The sequence below is a fragment of the Thamnophis elegans genome, chromosome 13, assembly GCF_009769535.1.
Source record: "Thamnophis elegans isolate rThaEle1 chromosome 13, rThaEle1.pri, whole genome shotgun sequence".
Classification (NCBI taxonomy): Eukaryota; Metazoa; Chordata; class Lepidosauria; order Squamata; family Colubridae; genus Thamnophis; species Thamnophis elegans.
Genome location: NC_045553.1, coordinates 16,184,861 through 16,207,379, shown reverse-complemented (window position 1 = coordinate 16,207,379; position 22,519 = coordinate 16,184,861). Strand labels below are relative to the sequence as shown.

Below are 22,519 nucleotides of genomic sequence, written 5' to 3'. Positions count from 1 at the left end.
GGAGGTCATCTAGCCCAACCCCCTGCTCAGGGCAAGAGACCTGTATTATGGATTAGAACGGCTGAACTGTCGACTTTTCTGATCGACAAGCTCAGTGTCTTAGCCACTGAGCTATCTAAAAGGGCCCGTTATCTGCCTCCCCCCACCTCTTTTCAGGGGTTTTGTCACATTTCTGAAGATTCTGACCAGAGTTTATTCTCCTGCTGGATCTTCCTGGGGGGGGGGGGGGCAGTGAGGATGGCATCTCCCAGGGCTTCAAGATCTGTTGCAACCCAGGAGGGTGGGCAATAGGCAAGCTAGCTCCCCCCCCCCTTCCCAGTTGCCAGTACTTCAATGGCTTGAGCTCTGGAAACTAGCACTGACCGCCTGATGTGTTGTCCTACAATTCTCATTATCCTGAGCCAGCATTTGGGCTGTTAGTCTAGGAAATAGAGCTGCCTTAATACTAGATCAGTCAAGCTTAGCTTGAATCAGAATGGGAAGGGATCCTGGAGGTCATTCAGCCCAACCCACTGCTCAGTGCAGGAATCCAAATGCAAAGTGCCACTGACAGATGGCTCTCAGCAAGGTACCCCAGAAAGAATTTGGAGAAGGGGAGCCATCCCTTCCCTGGCTCAGTGGGCTTTGTGGGTAAATTGGGGGACTTTTCCTGACACTGAACTAAGTTTTTTCTTCTGTTGTTTGAAGGCATGTTCCCATTTTCTGGGATCAGAAAACAGGTCTAGTTAAAAGATGTATTTATTTAGTGCAGAGGGCCCTCGTACCCCCCCCCCCTCAGAGGCAGCCCACTCTATATGGGGCAGCTTCCAACTCTCTGGTCTTCTCCCCACCCCCTTGATTTTTTCTGAGCCTTTCAAAGTGACTCACAAGGGAGCCTGAATAATGCAGAATGTAGTAGGACTATTGTAAATTGTTGCTTGTTAAATAAACCACAATGAATCAGAGATGAATAAACGTGGTCCTGGTAGTGGGGGAGGGAGGAGGCTTGAGGGCCACAAAGTACACTCACATTGTACACATTGTACCTGTCGGCAGAGGGCTCTCTCTCTCTCTGTGTGTGTGTGTGTGAGAGAGAGAGAGAGAGAGAGAGATTGAGCTATTGATTTTTTTTAAAAAAAATCTGTTTTAGAACTAACACTTTTCATAGGCTTCCCATGTGCAAATGTAAAACCTGTATTCAGGTTTTAGCAATGCTAATCTGTGTGGGCTCCAAGAACTTGGGGGGCGAACTTAATCCTCCCTGGCATTGCACACACCCCCCCCAAGCAAAGCGAACTGCGATCTACCTACCCCTCCCCTCAAGGAATCCAAACTCGGCTACAATATTCACATTTGTATTCTAGAAAAGTTGAGCAATTGTGCTCCTTTAGTGGCTCTTGCCTGCCTGCCTTGAGGGTGCCCTATCCAGGTGGCAATCACCAGGGCTTCAGGAGCTGCCCAGAGACAACCTGGGAAGCTCCAGAGTGAAGAATGAAGGCTTGCTGCGCGCGCGCGCACACACACACACACACACACAAACCGAAAAGTTGAAAAGCCCTGAAAGTTAGGAATGAGCCGGTTTGGGGGGGGGTGGGGGCGGAGCGCAACTCTTCGTTCCTCCATGCGAGTCTCCCGCGGCCGCCTCTGCCTGGCAGCGAGCTCAGCTCTCGCCTTGCCTTTCTCCCGACCCCTGAAAGCCCACGGGCTTAGATGCCCATTTGGGGGGGGGGTGCATTGAACACGGAGCGGGCAGATCCTGCAGTCATTCACCTGCGTTGGGCGAGGTGGGGGGGGGAGAAGCACAGCAGCCCCCACCGCCTTCTGGCTCGGGACTCCAAGCGGCGGCACCAAGTCAAGAAGCCCAAAGGCGGAATTTATTGCCAGGGGGCCGTGGGGGGGGGGGCTGCTTTTGCGCCACGCAGAATTCGGGGTGGGAGAAGGGCCCGCACGGGCTCCACGCGGAGTTTGGTGTGTATGTGCAAAGCGGCCGGGCATAGCGCAGAAACCAACCCAGGGGCGCCCCCCGCCCAAGCGGGAGGCAGGGGGCCAGTGCGGACCCCCAATCTGGTCCCAGCGGCCGTCCGTTGCGGAGGAGCGCGGGGCGGGGGCGGGGGCGGCGCCAGGCAGGTGCGTCGGGAAGTGGCCGGCCGGCAAGGCAGAAGCCGCGGCGTCGCCGAGCCCGAAGTTTGGGGGCTGCTGGGCAGCCCGGAGCGGGGAGGGGCGGGCGCACCGGAAGGAGGCCCTGAGCTGCTGCCCAAGAAGCCTTCCCGGCCGCCGCCGCCGGCCCCGGGACCCCGCCGGACAGCCGCTCCGAAGCTGCGGCTCTTCCTCTGGCTCGGTAAGAAACGGGAGGGGGGGGGCGCCTGGTCCTTGGCGTTTCCTCCAGCCCGCCCGGTGCAATTGCAGCCCTGCGGAATAGAACCGCTGCTGGCATCTGCGGAGGGATCCGAAGAAGCTGGTCCAGCGCTGCAGATGCTCTCCGGGGCTGCAGTGCCCCACCATCCCACCCCGGGCTCCATCCTGCCAGCTGCTCTGCCCAAGAGTTGCGTTCCCCACGAAGCCCCCTTCGTTCTTCTCCCTACCCCCCACCCCGCTCCCCTCGGCTCTTTCGGTGCGGCGGCTGGGGGGGGGGAGTGACTGAACAGCGCTCCCCCCCCAGGAAGTGACTGCAGGGGGGGCAAAGTTGCGTGCGGGAGGGGCGGGGGGGGAAGTGGTTTTTTTCAAATGCCCCCCCCTCCTCCTGGCCCGTCCTGACGATTGCGAACGCACCGCGCGTCCTGCGGGCAGCCCCAGAACCGGCCGCTCCTGTTAAGGGCCGCCGGTGCCCACCTGGGCATCTCAGCCCCACGCGCGTACCTGGCAGCCTGGAAGCCCCTTCTTGTGCAGGAGAAAGGCGGAATTTCTGGCTCATTAAAAATGGGGTAATCCTTTCCTCCCCTCGCCTCGCTGGAGAAATGAGGCAATCCTTGGAGAGAGAGAAAATTGGGGGGGGGGAGCAGTTCAGGCCCTGAGTTCAGATTCTGTGCCACCAGCAGCAGGCACTCAGGAAAGCCTCTTCTGGTCCTATCAAAAGTTATCAAAATAGAAATATATTGTACAGCCTGTTTACAGATCCTGGGAATTCTGTCGGGTGATCCCAGGGCTTTCCTGGAGGAAAACAGTTTTAAACGTTAAGCTCTGGTTTTTTTCTGGGGTCCTCTAAAAGAGCAATGGGGGTTTCCATTCCTTTCCAGATATTGTACCCATGGACAATCAGGTGTGCATAATTTGCAGGTCCAAGGGAGGGGGGAGGTGCAGCACTCCCCATCTCCCAAGGTTGCCATTTTGGAAGTTTAAAAAAAAACCTGAGGTCTGGTAGCATCTTTCCAGATTTAAAAGTTTCTCGAATTAAATCCATTTTAAATGCTTCCTCTTTTTGCCTACCATGGACTAAAACAATTTTTGGAAGGAGAAAATGGCAAACAGCAGTGATGCTATTAACTGTGCTTATTTTAATTGGAGCAAGGTGAGATGTAGATGAAATAAAAGTAAATGAAATCCTGCAAATAAACCCTTCACTATTTTTTCCATCCTACATCCCACTCTAGATTGCGTGATGTTGAATGAAACTTGGAGCTACTTAGAGCAAGGGTCCTTTCAGACCTCAGCGACCACTAAATTCACAATTTTAAATCCCAGGGACCACTAATATGATTTTTTTTTAAAAAAAGTATTTAGTGCAAAATAAAAATTTATGTGGACCACCAACATTTTCTCATGGACCACCACCTGCTGGTGACCACTGGCTCACAGGTTGCCCTACAGTTTTGTACTGGGGAAAGGGGATATTCCTTTTCTTCTTTTTCTCTTTTTAATGTCTTAACTGAAAAGCCTATCTCCTCCTGCCCCTCCCATCCGCCCCAGGTTGAGGGTGAAAATCCCAGGGGTCCCAGCCAGCCAGCCAAAGAGGGGCTCTGTGACCCTCAGCCCCTCCCCCTTCCTTGATCCATACCCCTTGCTAGCAGGTGAGACTGGAGGGGAGGAAGAGGACTGTGGGAAAGCAGGTTCAGAGCAAACGCGCAGAAGAAATTGAAAGAAGAAATTGAAAGGGAACGGAAAAACAGGATACTGGAAAAGTTGCTTGACAAGGGAATTCTTCCAACTGCAATGAATACTTTCACAGCTTATGGCATACCTTCTTTCCAGGACCATTCACATAACTCACTGGATTAGATAAAAATTGTGGTTCTATGCATATATAATTTTTTGGTAAAAGTTTTTTCTTTTTTTTCTTTTAAAACAAATATTTCATCATTCATTAATCAGTGTGTTGTCTGAGTACAAACTTTTTTGTGTCATAATAGTTATAGCTTAACCACCAAATTCTTTATTTATATCAATTCTTATTTTAACATTACAACTTAACATATCTCCTGTTATAATATTTAACTTCCTAAATTATTTAATTTTATACTTTTTATCCACATTCATTTTCTAACCAATGATAAAATAACCCCCCATATATTATAATAATCAGGTTCTTGCTTCCCTTTAATTGTTAATCTACTCATTTCTGCACAATCTAATATTTTCTTTAATCACATTTTCATCTTCAGGAATTTCTTCAGCTTTCTAATTTTGGGCAAATAAAAGTGCATTTTTTTTCAGTGCATTTGTGAGGATCTTGGCATATGGGGTGAAACTGGCAATCTTTTCCAAGCATAGTAGAGCTTATTGATTGAAGCAAGCTCACCCCTCTCTTGCTATTTCAGGTTTAGTATGTTGTGCAAAGGTGTCATCAGGGCATAGTGAATAAAAAAACCTTTCCCATTCAATTTCTAAACAAGTTCAACCTTGCTTAAATGCAGCCAAGGCTGAATGTATTTTTCATTTCTTCTACGGCAGTGGGAAATCGGGCCGCTCAAACAAGCCTCATGCATATTTTTAAGTGGTTTCTTATATAATGTTTGTGCTGCAACACATCCGCACATTTTAGCTCCATCGGTCTCACCCTCTGCAGATACAGAACTGGCTGTTCCACCTTTCAAAGTTTTTGCAATGCATTTCTCAGCATTTATTTGCTTTGTAAATTCATTTTCATTCAGCGGAGCATCATTAACATACCGGCTTCCAGACATCTTGTGAGCCAGTTGAAGCAGCACATTTTCAGTTGACGGGGGCTGTGATTTGATGTAGAGGAAGCCTGAATCATGCACATTTTGAATACATTGAAATGATGTGGCAGATTTGTGCCCTGCCAGAGCTGGTTGTGCACTGGTTCAGAGAAGCTCAGCTGATGGCAACTCATTTCCCAGAGAGCAGCGGGCAACTTGGCTGATGCCTCTTCCTAGGAGGGCTCCTGGCCTGCCCTCCTAAAAGCAGCCCAATAGCTCAGCAGGGGGCAGACTCTCCCCGGCCTTTTTTGGGCTCCCCTCTATCACGTCACCCCCTCCCACAAGATTAAAAAGGCCCCACTCTCACACTCTTCCGGAGGGCGCTGAAACCTGTTCTGCCTGCAGACTTGGGGAACCCAAAGTGGGATGGAGCCCATTCATGTGATCTGCTGTCGCTGTGGTGGCTCATGTGATCTGCTGTCGCCGTGGTGGGGAGTGATTTTAGTATATTAATTTATTAGTTTTATTAATTTTATATGGGATTTTATACTCTGTAAGCTGCCTGGAATTGCCATATGCAAATAGGCAGCAATATAAATAAAATAAAAAATAAAGTAAAGTAAAAAAGTAAAATAAAGTAAAATAATAAAATAAAATATAAAATAAAACAATAATATAAAGATAAAATAAAATAAATAAATAAATAAAATAATGAAATAAATAAAATAAATAAAATAATAAATAAAATAAATAAAATAAATAAAATAAATAAAATAAATAAATAAAATAAATAAAATAAATACATAAAATAAAATAAATAAAATAAATAAAATAAAATAAATAAAATAAATAAAATAAATAAAATAAATAAAATAAATAAAATAAATAAAATAAAATAAATAAATAAATAAAATAAATAAAATAATAAATAAAATAAATAAAATAAATAAAATAAATAATAAAATAAATAAAATAAAATAAATAAAATAAATAAATAAATAAAATTTGATTTGATTTGATTTGTCTTGTATGCCGCCCACTCCTGAAGGACTCTGGGCGGCTCACAATAGACAAGGGAAAGGGGGAAAACTAGACAAAGACAACACTTTAAAAACAAAACCACAACATTCACAATTTCCGTGGGGCTGGATATTTCACAGGCCCCTCGGCCAGCTGGAGCAGCCAGGACTTGGTGGCTTTGCGGAAGGCCTGGAGGGTAGTAAGGGTCCGGATCTCGACAGGGAGATCATTCCAGAGGGCTGGAGCTGCAACAGAGAAGGCTCTCCCCAGGGGGGTCGCCAGCCGACATTGGCTGGCAGATGGAATCCGGAGGAGACCTAACCTGTGAGATCTAATCGGTCTGAGGGAGGTAATCGGCAGGAGGCGTTCTCTCAGGTAAAAAATAAATAAAATAAATAAAATAAATAAAATAAATAAAATAAATAAAATAAATAAAATAATAAAATAAATAAAATAAATAAAATAAATAAAATAAATAAATAAAATAAATAAAATAAAAAAATAAATAAAAAATAAATAAAATAAATAAAATAAATAAAATAATAAATAAAATAAATAAAATAAATAAAATAAATAATAAAATAAATAAAATTAAAAATTTTTAAAAATTAAAATAAAATAAAATAATAAAATAAAATCAAGCAAGCAGGGTTGGGTCTGCTAAAGATGGGATGGGACAGGAGACCAACCAGCAACACTCAGGGAAGTGCAGAAAGAAATGCTAGAAGAAAATGGGGCAAATCCTTTTGTATTCCTAATCAAGAATACCATCTGGACTGAAGCAGGCCACAGGGTAGCCAGAAAGCCAGGCTGATGAAAGGAGCGTGAAGCGTTCCCCTTCTTTTTTTATGTGCGCGCAATGATACTCTACACTCTACAAGGGGCAGAGATGCGGTGGGATGCTCAGATGCTGCTTCCCACATCCAGAGGGAAGTTTTGCTCTTGACTTGTGGGCAGCTGGTTATCGTGGAATCCCTACAAAGGACCCTCCCCGCCCCCAGCCTCTGGACTGTGGAAAAGGCCAGGCATCATCTCAGGGGGGGCCAGTGGGGAAGGAGGAAACCTGCAGGAGGAGCCTCCCTATGTATTCCTGTGTGCCTCCTCTGGGGACTCGGCCCTTTGAAGCACATGGAAGAGCAAAGAGCATTGAATTATTGAATGGCTTTTGGCACAGCAGTTCTTCTCCGGAGGCCGGGTGGGGGGGCCTTCTGGGAATGATGGATGCAGGCCGGATGGCAAAACACCCTGAGAGTCTGGGTGGCAACGATCCGTGTGATGATGCGTAATATTGAACTGTCTATGGCAGGGATGGCGAACATTTTGGGCGCTGAGTGCCCAAACCGGAACCCAGGTGCATGTGTGTGCATGTATGTGCACTGGAGGGCTGGAGCACTGGAGCACCAGAAATCCAAAGGCCAGCAGGCCGGTGCGCATGTGTGTGCCGGCCAGCTGGTCTTTGGGTTTCTGGCATGCGCAGGTACGCCGGCCACCTGGTCTTGGTGCATGCCGCAGCACTGGAAACCCAAAGACCAGCTGGCTAGCGTGCACAGGCCTGTTTTTTGGCTGGTTTGGGCCGTTTTCCAGGACTCTGGCGCCTGCGAAGACCAGCTGGCATGCCGGAAACGAGAAGAGCAGCTGGCAATGACACGCATGCCCACAGAGAGGGCTTGGCGTGCCACCTCTGGCACGCATGCCATAGGTTCACCATCACAGGTCTATGAAGATTGTCTATCTTCCAGGTCCTGGTTATCCCGAAGGTGCTTTTTCAAGAGGCAACTGGACTTTCCGGTTTTTCTTTGAAGACGTTTCGCTTCTCATCCAAGAACCTTCTTCAGCCCTGACTGGATGGTGGGGAACGGATTCTCCACCCTCCAGTCAGAGCTGAAGAAGCTTCTTGGATGAGAAGCGAAACGTCTTCAAAGAAAAACCGGAAAGTCCAGTTGCCTCTTGAAAAAGCACTTTGGGGACAGGAAGGGAAGGGAAGGGAGAGCAGGGGGCACCAGAGCCCAAGAAGCCTTCGGAAAGTCTTTTGGTTGCCTTACGAGGGACCCAGGAATAGTTTCCCACCCACAGGGGCCACCCCTGGAAAGGCTCTGTCTGGTGGGAGCAGTTGGGTCCCTGGGGCACTGGAGCCCCTGGACTCATCAAGAAGGCATTTTGAGGAGGGGTCGCTACCAAGGAGGGGAGAGAGACAGCAGGGCACAGGGAAACATCTGGATGGAGGAAGCCAGGGATGGGCTCTGGCTGGGGAGTCTGTTTTGCTGCAATTCTGGAGAGGGGATATTCTCAGGGCAGCTAAGTGATCTCTGGGTTCCCCCCTCCCTGAAACCAGCTGAGCAGCCGCTGCTATAGAAGTTTATGAACATCCATGGGGCCTCTGACTGCGTGCTGCAGGCACAGACATCTGGACAAGAGGGGCCCTTGGTTGCTCCCCCACCCACCCCAGTCACTGGGGATGGTGGGATTTGAACCCAACATTATACCTGGAGGGTAACAGCTGTGGAAAGGACAGTTTACCTGACTGTAGTTTGTGCCTTTGGTGGTAATCTGAATTTTGGTATTTGGAGAGAAAAACGTTATCACCTCCATCTTTATAAGTCTTTGTCATGGTTGCCTTCCTTCCCTTCCTCTTCCTCCTCCTCTCCTTCCTCCCTCTCCCCCTCTCTCCACCCTCCCTTCTCTTCTATTATTTCCTCCCTCTCCCTCCTTCCCTCTCTCCCCCTCCCTCCTTCCCCTTATCTTCTCTTTTCTTTCTTCCCTCCTTCCTTCTCTTCCTCTTCCTCTCCTCCCTCCCTCTCTCTTCCCTCCCTCCCTCTCCTCCCTCCCCCCTCCCCCCTCTCTCCTCAGCTGAGAAATCTCTTTCTCAGCCCTTGAGGAATTAATCAGCATTTTATTGATGCACCTTTGAAATCTTCATTGCGCCTCTTGCTTAATGATTAATCTGGGATGGCTGTCTGTCTTCCCCTCGGAAAGAGCCCATTCAGGACTTCCCCTGCCAGGCTTCCCCTTCAGCAGATCTAATCTGGAGACTGATTTGCTGAAGCAGCAGCAGCAGCAGAAGGCAGGACTGGGCTGGAGGGCAAGGGTTGTTCCCTGCCCCTTCTGGTAGTTGGTCTTCTTGAGTCTGCGGAGGGAGGGAGGCTGAAATCAGTGGCTCTTCCTTCTCTCCTCACCTGAAGGGGCAGCTGTGCAGGAGAACCTCCTGGGAGAACCTCTGATGGGCCTGAGCTTGTCTTCTTCTGTCCTTTTACTTCAGTATCCCCAACCCTCCCCAAGCCAGTTTGGCTGACCTTTCCCTCCCCATCTTTGTGGCTTCATCCGATGGCCAGGACACAACTATCTTGTCTTCATTTGGGTCCTCAGTGTCACGGAGGACCTATTTCCCAGGGCTGGATCTAGTTTTGGTCTGGTCAATGGCCCTCCTCCTGATCTTGGCTGGGACCCCCCCCTTGCTGGCCCTCCCCAGCCTGAGAGGAAATTCTCTCTGAGCTGACCACCAACAGAAACATCAACTCACTTCTAGACAATACACACAGATTAGTGGCTTGTAGTGTTGCAGGATCCTGGCCTATTGAGTTGAATGCAACCAGTTCTGGCTAAAGAAACAGCGTTTTGCCTGATCAACCAATTTGAGCTTTGATCTCTTCCGGCCTGGACTTGGTCTTCATGGGGTTTGTTGGAAAAGTTAGGGAAGGCTTCACAATTTTATTCAGAAGCCTTTGAGGTGCCTTTCCCAAGCCAGGAAGCTGCCTTAATCCAAGGAATTTTTCTTAGCAACCGGAAGAGAGGCATAGTGGTTAGAATCGGGGTCCAGCAAGGATTAGAAGTTCATTGAGTTGGAACTCATCCCAACCTCGTTTTCATGACCCTGGAACACAAGTGGCCTTCCAGAATTTCTGCCAAACGTTTGGAGGGCAAAACTGGATTTTCCTGAGGATCTCCAGGGAAAGGAGCCAAGCGCCAACTGTTCTTCCAGGACAAGCTTTTCCCCAAGAGGGGGCACCTACTTCACTTCCTCCTTCCCAGGAGGGTCCCTCTTTGGCATCTTCCCTGGGGATTGAGCAAAAGGACACAAAGGCTTCCAAGAGAGAGAGAGAATTGGACACCAAAAGAGAATTTTGGTGTTCAATTCTCTTCACTTCAGTGCTGGGTCATCATGCTTTAGTGCTGTGTTTTTCAACTTGTCATCTTGAAAATGTGTAGATTTCAGCTCCCATCATTCTTTGCTGGCAGGGGATTTCTGGGAGTTGAAGTCCAAGATGATGGGGGACTGGAGGCTAAAATATACAATGAAAGGTTGCAGGAACTGGGCATGGCTAGTCTAGTGAAGAGAAGGACCAGGGGAGACAGGATAGCAGCCTTCCAATATTTGAGGGGCTGCCACAGAGAGGAGGGGGTCAAACTATTCTCCAAGGCACCTGAAGGCAGTCAAGGAATAAACTGAACAAGGAGAGATTCAACCTGGAAATAAGGAGGAATTTTCTGACAGTGAGAACAATCAACCAGTGGAACAGAAGTTGCCTTCAGAAGTTGTGGGAGCTTCAACATTGGAGGCTTTCAAGAAGAGACTGGACTGCCCTCTGTCAGAAATGGGGTAGGGTCTCCTGCTTGGGTGAGGGATTAGACTAGTTGATCTACAAGGTCCCTTCCAACTCTGTTAATCTGTAAAACATCTTCAGTTTGACATGGTTGAGAAACACTGCTAGGGACATTAGCAGCAACATGGATGCCTTGGAGAAAAAGCAGAGAGGCCCAAGCATTTTTAAATATGTTAAAAACACGCTTAAAACCATGTTGCTCCAGGGAAGGGCAGGTCTACCCATCTCATCAAGGGAACTTTCAAAGACTGTTCCTTTCTTCCAGTTTGGTTGCAAACTGATGAATGTAACCTGATTAGTCAAAACCGTGTTACCTTTTGCCCTCCAAAGGCTGGGTCAATGACACGGCAAACCTCACAGCCCTCCCCCCCTTCCTTTCCTGCTCAAAGTTTATGTTACCTTTTCCATTTGCTTCTTGTAAAGATAAGGGTGGAAATAAGTTACATCGGGAGATTGCTGAGGGTGGAATGACCCAGGGCTTAGCCAGGTACGCACCAACCGGCCCAAAGGCCCCTGAAGGGCAATTTGGGGGAAGAGGCAGGCCCAGCCGTGCTTCAGGGCTGCGTCTTTTATCTTAAGGGTCTTTAGATTCCTATGTGACTTCTTGGAAGGTGGTCCCTCCCTCCCTCCTTCCCTCCCTCTCTGCCTCTTCTTGGTTCTGGTTGCAATAGCAGAGATAAAAGCAAATATGGATTCAGCCCAGTTCAGAAGGCCAGGACCAGCCACCAGGCAGCCCAAAACGAGTTGCTTGACTGTGAAATGGCTACATATCAGGGGTGAAATGCTACCGGTTCTGACCAGTTTACTAGAACCAGTAGCAAAAAAAAAAAGCTTTAAAAAGTGTTTGTGGGGGGAGGGGGAAGGTTCTGACGATCGCACAGCAAAGCTGATTGCCACGGAAACTTTTCCCCCACTTTTTAAAGCATTTTTTCCTACTTATTCCGGAACCGGTAGTAAAAAAATGCTTTAAAAAGTGCGGGGGAAAGTTTATGACTATCGCATGGATCAGCTGTGAGCCATGCAATCGTCGGAACGTTTTCTCTCTCCACTTTTTAAAGCATTTTACCCCTGCCAGTTTGGGTGAATAGGTAGGAAAAAATGCTTTAAAAAGTGAAAAAAAGTTGATCACGCCCATCCAGTCACATGACCTGCCACCACCAAGCCATGCCCACATAACCGGTGGCAAAAAAATTAGACTTCACCACTGCTATATATGCGTGTAATAAACAAACAAACATGGTGTATAAACCACTGGATTATGTGAAGGCAGCAGAGAAAATATTTTTTCCCTGTTAAATTCAGGGGTTGCCTCAGGATATGGTCTAAAATGCCAAGATGGCAGCCAGAGTCACTCTGGGGGTGAGATGTGTGGCATATCAATTAAATAAATAAAAGTTGAAGCTCTGAACATTTTTGTGTGCATCACAATGCCCTTAAAATGGAAAAAGCTTTCCTTAGGCCATGGTAGGGACGCATAATGGTGTGAGCTCCCGTGACTTGTCCTAGCTTCTGCCAACCACCTAGCAGTTCGAAAGTACATAAAAAATGCAAGTAGAAAAATAGGAACCACCGTTGGTGGGAAGGGAACAGCGTTCCGTGCGCCTTTGGCGTTGAGTCATGCCGGCCACATGACCACGGAGACGTCTTCGGTCAGCACTGGCTCTTCGGCTTTGAAACGGAGATGATCATCGCCCCCTAGTTGGAAATGACTATCACATAGGTGCGAGGGGAACCTTTATCTTTACCTTAATTTAGTTTAGTGGTTTGAATCCCTTCCACATAATGGAGTGAGCTCCTGTTACCTGTCTCAGCTTCTGCCAACCTAGCAGTTTGAAAGCACATAAAAATGCAAGTAGAAAAATAGGGACCACCTTTGGTGAGAAGGTAACAGCGTTCCATGCATCTTTGGTGTTGAGTCATGCCGGCCACATGACCACGGAGATGCCTTCGGTCAGCGCTGGCTCTTCGGCTTTGAAATGGAGATGAGCACCATGGACTAGTAGCACATATGTGCGAGGGGAACCTTTACCTTTATCCCTTGGTGGGCCGCCATCTTGACTTACTGGACCCCATGGATATCCTGGTAACATTAAACTGTGGAGTGGGAGAGAATGGGGTCATCTAATGATGATTATGCTACTAGCTGTTGGATGGCTTTTTTCTTTGATGTGTGGCAACCACAAAGGAGGGCAAAGTGTCTCTGTGAGGGGAATGGGAAGCAGAGCTCAGCCCTCGCCCTGGCTGGGGTTTCTTTCTGGCTTTTATTTCCCCCTAGATGTTTGTCTGTGAGGAGAAAATCTCTCCCAGAACTAAGCTCTGAATAGGGATGTGTGTTACATTGATTCCTTCCCTGAGAAGAGAGGGAAGTTCAGAATAGCAGAGTTAAACAGGTCCTTGGAGGTCATCTTGTCCAACCCCCTGCTCAAGTAGGAGACCCTATAAAATTTCAGAAGAATGGCTGTCCTGTCTGTTCTTGAAAACTTCCAGTGATAGAGCACCAACAATGATTTTCTTATTAACAGGAAACTTTTGCTTAGTTTTAGGTTGGTCTTCTCCTTGATTAGTTCCCATCCGTTGCTTCTTCTCCTGCCTTCAGGTGCTTTGGAGAATAGGATGACTCCCTCTTCTTTGTGGCAACCGCTCAAATATTGGAAGACTGCTATCATGTCAACCCTAGTCCTTCTTTTCACTAGACTAGCCATGCCCAATTCTTGCAACTCCTCAGTCTCCTAATCATCTTTGTTGCTCTTCTCTGCACACTTCATGATGTCTCAGCATATTTTTTGTATTGTGGTGACCAAGTTCCAAGCATGATCTTACCTCATACTGGATGAGTCTCTCTCTCATTCTCTCTGTCTCTGTCTCTGTCTCTCTCTCTCTCTCTCTCTCTGTCTCTCCCCTTTTGCAAGACAGCTGTTTTCACAGGAATGTTTCACAGGAATCTATAAATAAGGCCATGACTGAAAAATAATTGAGAAGGTCATTCATTCTTTTCAGACAGGTCTTGAGTTCCCTGCTGTTCTTAGGGAACAAAATGGATATTTGGGGTTTAAATATCAAGAGGGCATCCAGGGCTTCACTGGCATTGTGCAAACTGTGGCCATCATTTTACCTTTGGTGTCTTCCCCCTACCACCCACTGCCACAAACACTCCACAAGCAATAGGGTTTTAATAAATTTCTCCAGCCTGGGTCTTTCTTGGTGGTCTCAAAGTCAGTCAACCTCTCTTCTTCAAGGGGGGCATCTTGGTGGAAATGTTCTTCCCTGGCCATTTCTAGGGTGTTGTGGCCCGCCAGCGGCCAGCAGAGCTGGACAGTGAGGAGGTTGGGGAGGAACATGGGCCAGTCCTGGGGGCTGAGGAAATCGCAGATAAGGGCTCTGCGTCAGAGGCAGAGGAGGATCTAGACAGCTGTGAGGCAGAAGAACAGCTGGAGCCTGTTCCCAGTATGCGCATGTGCAGAGCTGGCAGAAGACAGGAAAAACTAAGAAAGCAGGATTGACTTGGGAGTAAAGCCACACCTTGGAAGTGATTGGTCCCCCCTTCCCAGAGGAAACAAAAGAGGAATGAATGGGGAGGGGGATTTTGCAGGAAACAATTCATTTGTTCCTTCATTTCAAGAGTGGAAAGTACTGTATGTGACTATAAGAGACTCTGTGCCAAGTTTTGCCTTGCCCTGCACTTGGAAACTAGTTATCTGGCAGCTCTCCAAGGGAGATAAGGTTCGTGTGGATAAATATTCCTCTGAAAGACTGATTGCTAAGCCTTGCTGACTGTGAATGAAAGGAATTCACAGTCGTGTAAATAAAAGGGGTTTTGCCGGGACCAAGACTCTGCTGCTTACTTTTTAAGGGAGCCTGGGTCAGAACAGGTGTTTCCTTGGATTCCCAATCTAGCCTCCAGCTCTGGTAGTCTCCCAAATCCTAAGGAGGATGGGGTTGGTAATGGTTTAGAGATTTAGAGAGATTTATTAATATTTGTAGGCCGCCCTTTTCCCTGAGGGGACTCAGGGCGGCTCACATAAAATCGGGGAAGGGAAGATACAGACATTAAGATAAGACATATAATAAAATAATAAACAACATACATTCATCATTCGGGAGGGGAATTATCCTTGTCCCCAGGCCTGACGGGCGAGCCAGTTCTTCAAGGCTGTGCGGAAGGCCTGGACGGTGGCGAGGGTGCGAATCTCTACGGGGAGCTCGTTCCAAAGGGTCGGGGCTACTACTGAGAAGGCCCTCCTCCTTGTAGTTGCCAGCCGACACTGGCTGGCCGATGGTATACGGAGGAGGCCTAATCTATGTGATCTTATTGGTCGCAGGGATGTAATTGGCAGAAGGCGGTCTCTCAAGTATCCAGATCCACTGCCATGTAGGGCTTTATGGGTGACTAATAGCACCTTGAAGCGCATCCGGAGATCGACAGGTAGCCAGCGCAGCTCGCGGAGGATAGGTGTTATGCGGGTGAACCGAGGTGCACCCACAATCACTCGCGCGGCCGCATTCTGTACTAGCTGAAGTCGCCGGATGCTCTTCAAGGGCAGCCCCATGTAGAGCACGTTGCAGTATTCCAGCCTAGAGGTCACAAGGGCCCGGGTGACTGTTGTGAGAGCCTCCCGATTCAGGTAGGGTCGCAACTGGCGCACCAGGCGAACCTGGGCGAATGCCCCCCTGGTCACAGCCATTAAATGGTGGTCAAACGATAGCTGTGAGTCCAGGAGGACTCCCAAGTTGCGAACCCTCTCTGAGGGGTGTAGAATTTGACCCCCCAGCCTGAGTGATGGAATATTGGTCGAATCTCTGGGAGGGAAACACAACAGCCACTCGGTCTTTTCTGGGTTGAGCACGAGCTTGTTAACCCTCATCCAGTCCATAACAGCTTCGAGGCCGCGGTTCATCACGTCTGCCGCTTCATTGAGTTGGCACGGGGCGGACAGATACAGTTGAGTATCGTCCGCATATTGATGGTATCTAATCCCGTGCCTGCGAATGATCTCACCCAGCGGTTTCATGTAGATGTTGAATAGTAGGGGGGATAAGACCGAGCCCTGAGGCACCCCATAAGTTAGGGGCCTAGGGGACGATCTCTGCCCCCCCACTAACACCGACTGCGACCTGTCCGAGAGGTAGGAGGAGAACCACCGCAACACGGCGCCTCCCACTCCCACCTCCCGCAGTCGTCGCAGAAGGATACCATGGTCGATGGTATCGAAAGCCGCTGAGAGGTCGAGGAGAACCAGGATGGAGGAATGTCCTCCATCTCTGGCCCTCCAGAGATCATCGGTCAATGCGACCAAAGCGGTTTCTGTGCTGTAACCGGGTCTGAAGCCTGACTGGAAGGGGTCTAGATAGTTTGCTTCCTCCAAGGACCGCTGGAGCTGGAAGGCCACCACCTTCTCAACAACCTTCCCCAGAAGGTTACTCAGCTGTTGCCCTTGACTGCAGCACAAGGGCACTGCCTCCCTCTACACCCTGAGAGCCTGTGTAGTGGCTGAGAAGGCATTTGACAAGGCTGACAGGTTATGAAGACTGGCATTAGGAGTTTCTGTAGGACTACAGTGTGACAATTCTGCAGGCCCCAAATCCTGGTTGTGCGAGAAAGGATCTGTCAGACCTGCCCCAGTCTGCCTCCTAGGAAAGTAAAACTCTCGACTCCCATTTGGTTGCGGTGACAATGCACTTTTACTAAGAGATGTTGATCGCAGGAGAATCAGGCGGAATCTGAAGTTCCAATGCATGAATACACAAGTAACCCCTTGGTTCCCCTGAGCCCTCCCCCCATGGTCCCTCCATATACAACCAATCCGGCACTGCCAAGATGTTTTGGGGAATGTTTTGGGTGTTTAGGTTGATGAAATCTCACTCTCAGGGCAAACGGCCTTGAAGTTGCCAGCACGAATCGGATTCCAAAACGCTCTGATTTTCCTCAACCAACAGAAGAGAAGTTGCCTTTGGAAATTGTGGGATCTTCATCACTGGAAGCTTTCAAGAAGAGACTGGACTGTCCTCGGTCAGAAATGGTGTAGGGCACTGATGGAGAACCTTTTCAGCACCGAGTGCCCAAACCAGAATACATGTTTGTGTGTGCGTGCCAGAGTGCTGTAAACCCGAAGACCAGCTGGCTGGCGCATGCATGCCTGTTTACTGGCTGTTTTTGACCATTTTTCGGGCCATTTTCAGGCTGTTTTTGGAAATGGCTCAGAAAAATGGCCCGTAAAACAGCCTGTTTTTGGCTATTTTCCAGTGCTCCAGCACCCGCAAAGACCAACTGGCTGGGAAACCAGAAGAGCAGCTGGCAATGGCATACATGCATGCGATAGGTTCGCCATCACAGGTGTAGGGTCTCCTGCTTGGGCAAGGGGAGGGGTTGACTATAAGGTCCCTTCCAATTCTGTTAATCTGTTAAAAACTGCCAATTCCCCCTCCTAATTTCCCATCATAAAGGTATACAGCTTTATTGCCCATTTGTTCCCCTCTCCCTTCCCCGGTGGATAGCAGAATGCCAGCAAGACGCCAAGCCGAAGGGGGTGAATCTGACGGGGTCAAGATTTCAAATAACCTTACTTGGCAGTTACAACTCATTGCATTTTTTAATCCCACGCAGGTTACCCAAGAAGCCACAAGATGACCAAAGTAGCAAGAAGACGTTTGCTTTTGAGGAAAGCCATTCAGCAGCAGCCGCCACGGTGACTTTCCACATCTCTCCTCGCTTGTTGGTTGGCTTGGAGGTCTCCACTGCCCAGAGGCTGGGCTGAAGGTGCCGCTTCCCCCTCGGTGCTTCCCTTGCCGGACAGCTTCCTCTGCTTGACTCGCCATGGGAGGATGCTTCTCCAAACCCAAACCAGGTGAGCTTCTTTAAGCAAAGCTTCCTGGCTCCGTGGCCCAAACGGGGCCTCTTTTGTGCAGACCCGTGATTAAACTAGGTCAGGCATGCCGGAGGCCTTAGTGCCAAGGGAGTCAGTGGAGAATTTCAACGTGGCGGGATTGCTAAAGCGATTGGCTAATCCCCTGGAAACTTCATTTCATGCAAGCATAATTCTTTAATAGAAAATTAAGAACTCTTCCTGGAAAACCGTGGGGAGCAAAGCTCCCGTGGGGGAGGGAGGGGTCTTTCTGGAAGAGCAGTCGGAGACCAAGTCTCTTGAGAGAGAGAGAGGCCAAAGCTGGGGGGAAGTAAAGTAAAGCCCTTTTAAAGTTGGCACTTGGGCATCTATTAGGGCTGGATGTCAGTGCAGGAAAACCTTAGAATGAAGCAGGTGGCACTTCCCAAACACAGACAGCAAGTTTAGGCAAAGGAATTTCTCTGCAAATCTCTTGCACATCGAGTGAACCAGAAAACGTGAGTTTTCAGAGTCCACTCCAATGGTGGGTTTGTACCGGTTTTACTACCGGTTCGCTTGTGCACGGCCTCTCTCTCTCTCTCTCGTGTGCACGCAACGCTTCTGCACATGCGCAGAAGTGTTTGGGCAGGCGGGTGGAGCCTCCCACCACTGCCACTATCAGTTTGGCTAAACCGGACTGAACTGGGAGCAATCCACCTCTGGTCCACTCAACTATTAAAGCCAGGCCCTGAATGAAGGGTCACCAACCTTCCACTTGTGTAGGGAGATTTTCTGTCGTCCAGGTAACGATTGTCCCAAAGGTGCTTTTTCAAAAGACAAGTGGACTTCCTTGTTTTTCCTTGAAGGCGTTTCACTTCTCATCCAAGAAGCTTCTTCTGTTCCACTTGAACTACTCACTCTTCCCACTGTTGGTCCGGCTGACCAACTAATCTAGCCTTCAAACATAAGATATTTTTCTAGCATTCAGCTGGAACCTGTCTTCCTGTAGCTTAAATAACAGATAACAGAGTTGGAAGGGACCTTGTAGGTCTTTTTGTCTAACCCTACACCATTTCTGACCGACAGGAGTGCAGTCTCTTCTTGAAAGCCTCAAGTGATGAAGCTCCCACAACTTCTGAAGGCAACTTCTGTTCCATGGGTTGATTGTTCTCACTGTCAGGAAAATTCTCCTTATTTCCAGGTTGAATTGCTACTTGTTCAGTTTCCATCCATTATTCCTTGTCTGGCCTTTGGGTGCTTTGGGAAATAGCTTGCCCTCTTCCTCTCTCTTGGAGCCCCTGAAATATTGGGATCCACCTATCATGTCTCCCCTGGTCCTTCTCTTCCCTAGACTAGCCGTGCCCAGTTCATGCAACCGTTCATCATATGTTTTAGCCTCCAGTCTCCTGACCATCTTGGTTGCTCTGTGATTCCTTGTCCTATACTCTAGAGGGGAGAGGAGTCAATGGGTGATCCTTCCTTGGTCTTCCCAGGGCTCCGCAGTCCCAGCTCTGGCAGGGTCCTGACCATCTTTTTTGCCCTTCATCGAACCTATTCCAGGTTCTCTTAACTTATTTAGTTTTAACCTGGGTTAGATGTTTCTATGTCTTGGATTGTTGTGTAAATGCAGTTTATTTAATTAACTATTATTTGTAACAAACTATTTATTTGCTAACACTTATATCTTACCCAGTTACAAAAGTTCCTGACAGCTAACATCAGTTATAACATAGTACGTGAAAATAATCATCATAATATAAAAATGCCTCTAAATGACAGCATCAAATAAGAAATAGCAGAGTATAAGCATTTTACTTATTTCAAGTTTACGTTTACTTTAAATATTTTAAATGAGGAGAGAGGTGGAACATATGAATTTCAAAGGGAAAAAGAATCCACCCTGGGATCTTTGGGATCCCTTGAAGCCCAGAGTATCTCTTCATGAACAGGAGGGTTAGATCACTTTGGGGGGAGATCTTGTCAGTTGCTTGTAGCTAAGCCACGTAGGGTTTTACAGGTAATAACTAGCCCTTTAAACTCCACCTGGAAACAAATTGGTAATCAATAAAGCTGTGCTTTGCCCCCTCTTAAGTTTCCAAATAGTCTTCAAGAGCAGTGGCCCAAAGAACATGTTGCAGTAATCCAGCTGTGAAGTAATAAAAGTGTGAGTGGCTGTTGTTAAGGCATCCTGTTTTAAAAATGACTGCAGCTTGGGAGTATGCCATCCTGAAGTGGACAAGCGCTTAAACCAGTTGGATCCATGCACTTAGGAAGGAAATCCTTGGAGACCACGCAGAAGTTGTTTAGTCTGGTTGCATTGAGAGCACTCCCCTCCCCTTTCTCACTCTCCCAAATGCTTCACTCCTATTTTGGCTTCCAGAAGAAGCCAGGTGGAGCAACATGCCATCACCTGTTGAGGAATCCTGTCCTTTTCACCTGTCCACCAGCTTCCAAGAATGGTGGAACTGTATAAACTGTATGAATTTGAGGTTCTATGTATCATCCCAACTCTGAAAATGGATTTCTTTGGTGACCAGGTTGAGGGTTGAGCAAAGGTATGTCCTGGGAAATCTAGTTGACTCTTGTTTATGGCTGAGTTATTCAGGCTGGAGGCAGTGGGGGGGGGGGGAGGACTTAAGAGGAGAGATGAGTTAGAACAAGGATCTCCAAACTTGGCAAATTTAAGATCTGTAGACTTCAACTCCCAGAATTCCTCAACTAGCCAAACACCTCATCTCAGGAATTCTAGGAGTTGAAGTCCATAGGGTGTAAAGGACCATTCATTGTTGCCCACTCTTGCTCTATTATCTACTGATTGAAGTGAAGATGAGCAACTAAGATGATCAAAGGCCTGGAACTAAAACATGTGAAGAACAGCTGCAGGATTTAGGTTTGGCTAGCCTAGAGAAAAGGACTAGGGGTGATATGATAGCAGTATTCTAGTATTTGAGGGGCTGCCACAAAGAAGAGGGGGTCAAATTCTCCAAAGCACCAGAGGGCAGGACAAGAAACAATGGATGGAAAATGATCAAAGAGAGAAGCAACCTGGAATTAAGGAGAAACTTCCTAACAGCGAGGACAATTAAGCAGTGGAACAGAAGTTGCCTCCAGACATTGTAGGTGCTTCATCACTGGAGGTTTTTAAGAAGAGTCTACAGTCACTTATCTGAAATAGTTAGGTATTTCTGCTTGAGCAGGGGGCTGGACTAGAAGACCTTGCAGCTTGTTCTGTTCTTGTTCTTGTTCTTGTTCTTGTTCTTCTTCTCCTCCTCCTCCTCCTCCTCCTCCTCCTGTTCTTGTTCTGTTCTTGTTCTTTTCCTTCTCCTTCACCTTCTTCTTCCTGTTCTCCTCCTCCTCCTCTTCCTCTTCTTCTTCTTTTGTTCTTGTTCTTGTTCTTTTTGTTCTTTTCCTTCTCCTTCTCCTCCTCCTTCTCCTCCTCCTTCTTCTGTTCTTGTTCTGTTCTTGTTCTGTTCTTGTTCTGTTCTTGTTCTGTTCTTGTTCTGTTCTTGTTCTTTTCCTTCTCCTTCACCACCTTCTTCCTGTTCTCCTTCTCCTCCTCCTCCTCTTCTTCTTCTCTTGTTCTTGTTCTTGTTCTATTCTATTCTATTCCATTCTATTCCATTTCTTATTCTATTCTATTCTATTCCATTCCATTCCACTCCACTCCACTCCACTCCACTCCACTCCACTCCATTCCATTCCATTCTATTCTGTGTTCTATTAATTCTTTTAAATATTTTAATAACTCTATTTGAGAATACTACGGGTAGTCCTCGACTTACAACAGTTCATTTAGTGACTATTCTAAGTTACAGCGGCACTGAAAAAAGCGACTTATGCCCGTTTTTCACACCTACAATCCTTGCTGCATCCCCGTGGTCACAGGATCAAAATTCAGACACTTGGCAACTGGTTCATATTTATGACGGTCACAGTGTTCCGGTGTCTCTTGATCCCTTTTATAATGTTCGGACAAGCAAAGTCTATGGCAGTGTTTCTCAACCTTGTCAACTTGATGTCTGGACTTCAACTCCCAGAATTCCCCAGCCAGCGAATGCTGGCTGGGGAATTCTGGGAGTTGAAGTCCAGACATCTTCAAGTTGACAAGGTTGAGAAACACTGGTCTATGGGAAAGCCAGGCTTAGTTATCAACTGTATTACTAACTTCACAACTGCAGTGCTTCCCTTAACCACTCCGGCAAGAAAGGTCGTAAGATGGGACAAAACTCGCTTAACCAATGTCTCGCTTAGCAATGGAAATTTGGGGCTCCATTGTGGTCACAAGTTGAGAACTGCATGTAGCCGAAGAAAGGAATTCCAGGAAGGAATTGAGGCTGAGATCCAGATTGAGAAGCTGCACAAACATCTGGAAAAATAAGGAACGTGCAGCCCTGTTGTGATGTGGTCAGGAAAACAACTTGAGTTCCGTTGGCACACTTTCTGGTGATGGTTCCTGGCGCACCAGGCTGAAGTTTGCGTTGGGCGACCCTTTCAGGAGGCAAACCATCTGCCCGGTTTCACCTCTGTCAGGTCCTCCTGTCAGCCGGGCTGAATCTGCTATTTTGAGCCATCGGCTCCGTTTATCCAAGGAGCCGATAGTGATGTTGCAGTGTTGCCAACCTTCAAAGATAATAAAACAAGGAGTAAGATGAGAGGTCGTAAAGTTGCTTACTTCATGGGACTAATGGAAAAGTTCCCGGAGAGAATTCATGGGAATTGAAAAGTTGTCATTTAAATGCTAATCATTACAACCTTACGGTGCAGTAACCATTCCTGTTGCAAAGGGTTGTTTAGAAAGCCCTCATGTTTATTAAATTCCTTGCGGGGGGGGGGCGGAATATGTCGAGTCAGCAAGTCTTCAGGAAGATATGAAATCTCTCAGCTTTTCATTCTGCCAACTAAGCTCTTGCAGGTCTTCTGATCTTGACTGGCCTTGGGTGAGCAGGGCTGTTTGGGGAGGGGGGACCTGTACAGGAGGAAAACCTGCCAAGAAGATATCCAAATCTGATCA

General features: G+C 47.6%; 1 protein-coding gene across 1 annotated transcript in view; it reads left to right on the top strand.

The window, feature by feature from the left end:
• The first annotated feature begins 2,154 nt into the window (after positions 1 to 2,154).
• AIFM3 (apoptosis inducing factor mitochondria associated 3) overlaps positions 2,155 to 22,519 on the top strand; it is a 60,645-nt gene continuing 40,280 nt past the window's right edge. Inside the window, 2 exon segments of the mRNA XM_032228912.1 lie at positions 2,155 to 2,317; positions 17,292 to 17,532. Of these exon segments, the coding sequence (XP_032084803.1) occupies positions 17,502 to 17,532 (31 nt within the window). The 5' untranslated portion in view covers positions 2,155 to 2,317; positions 17,292 to 17,501.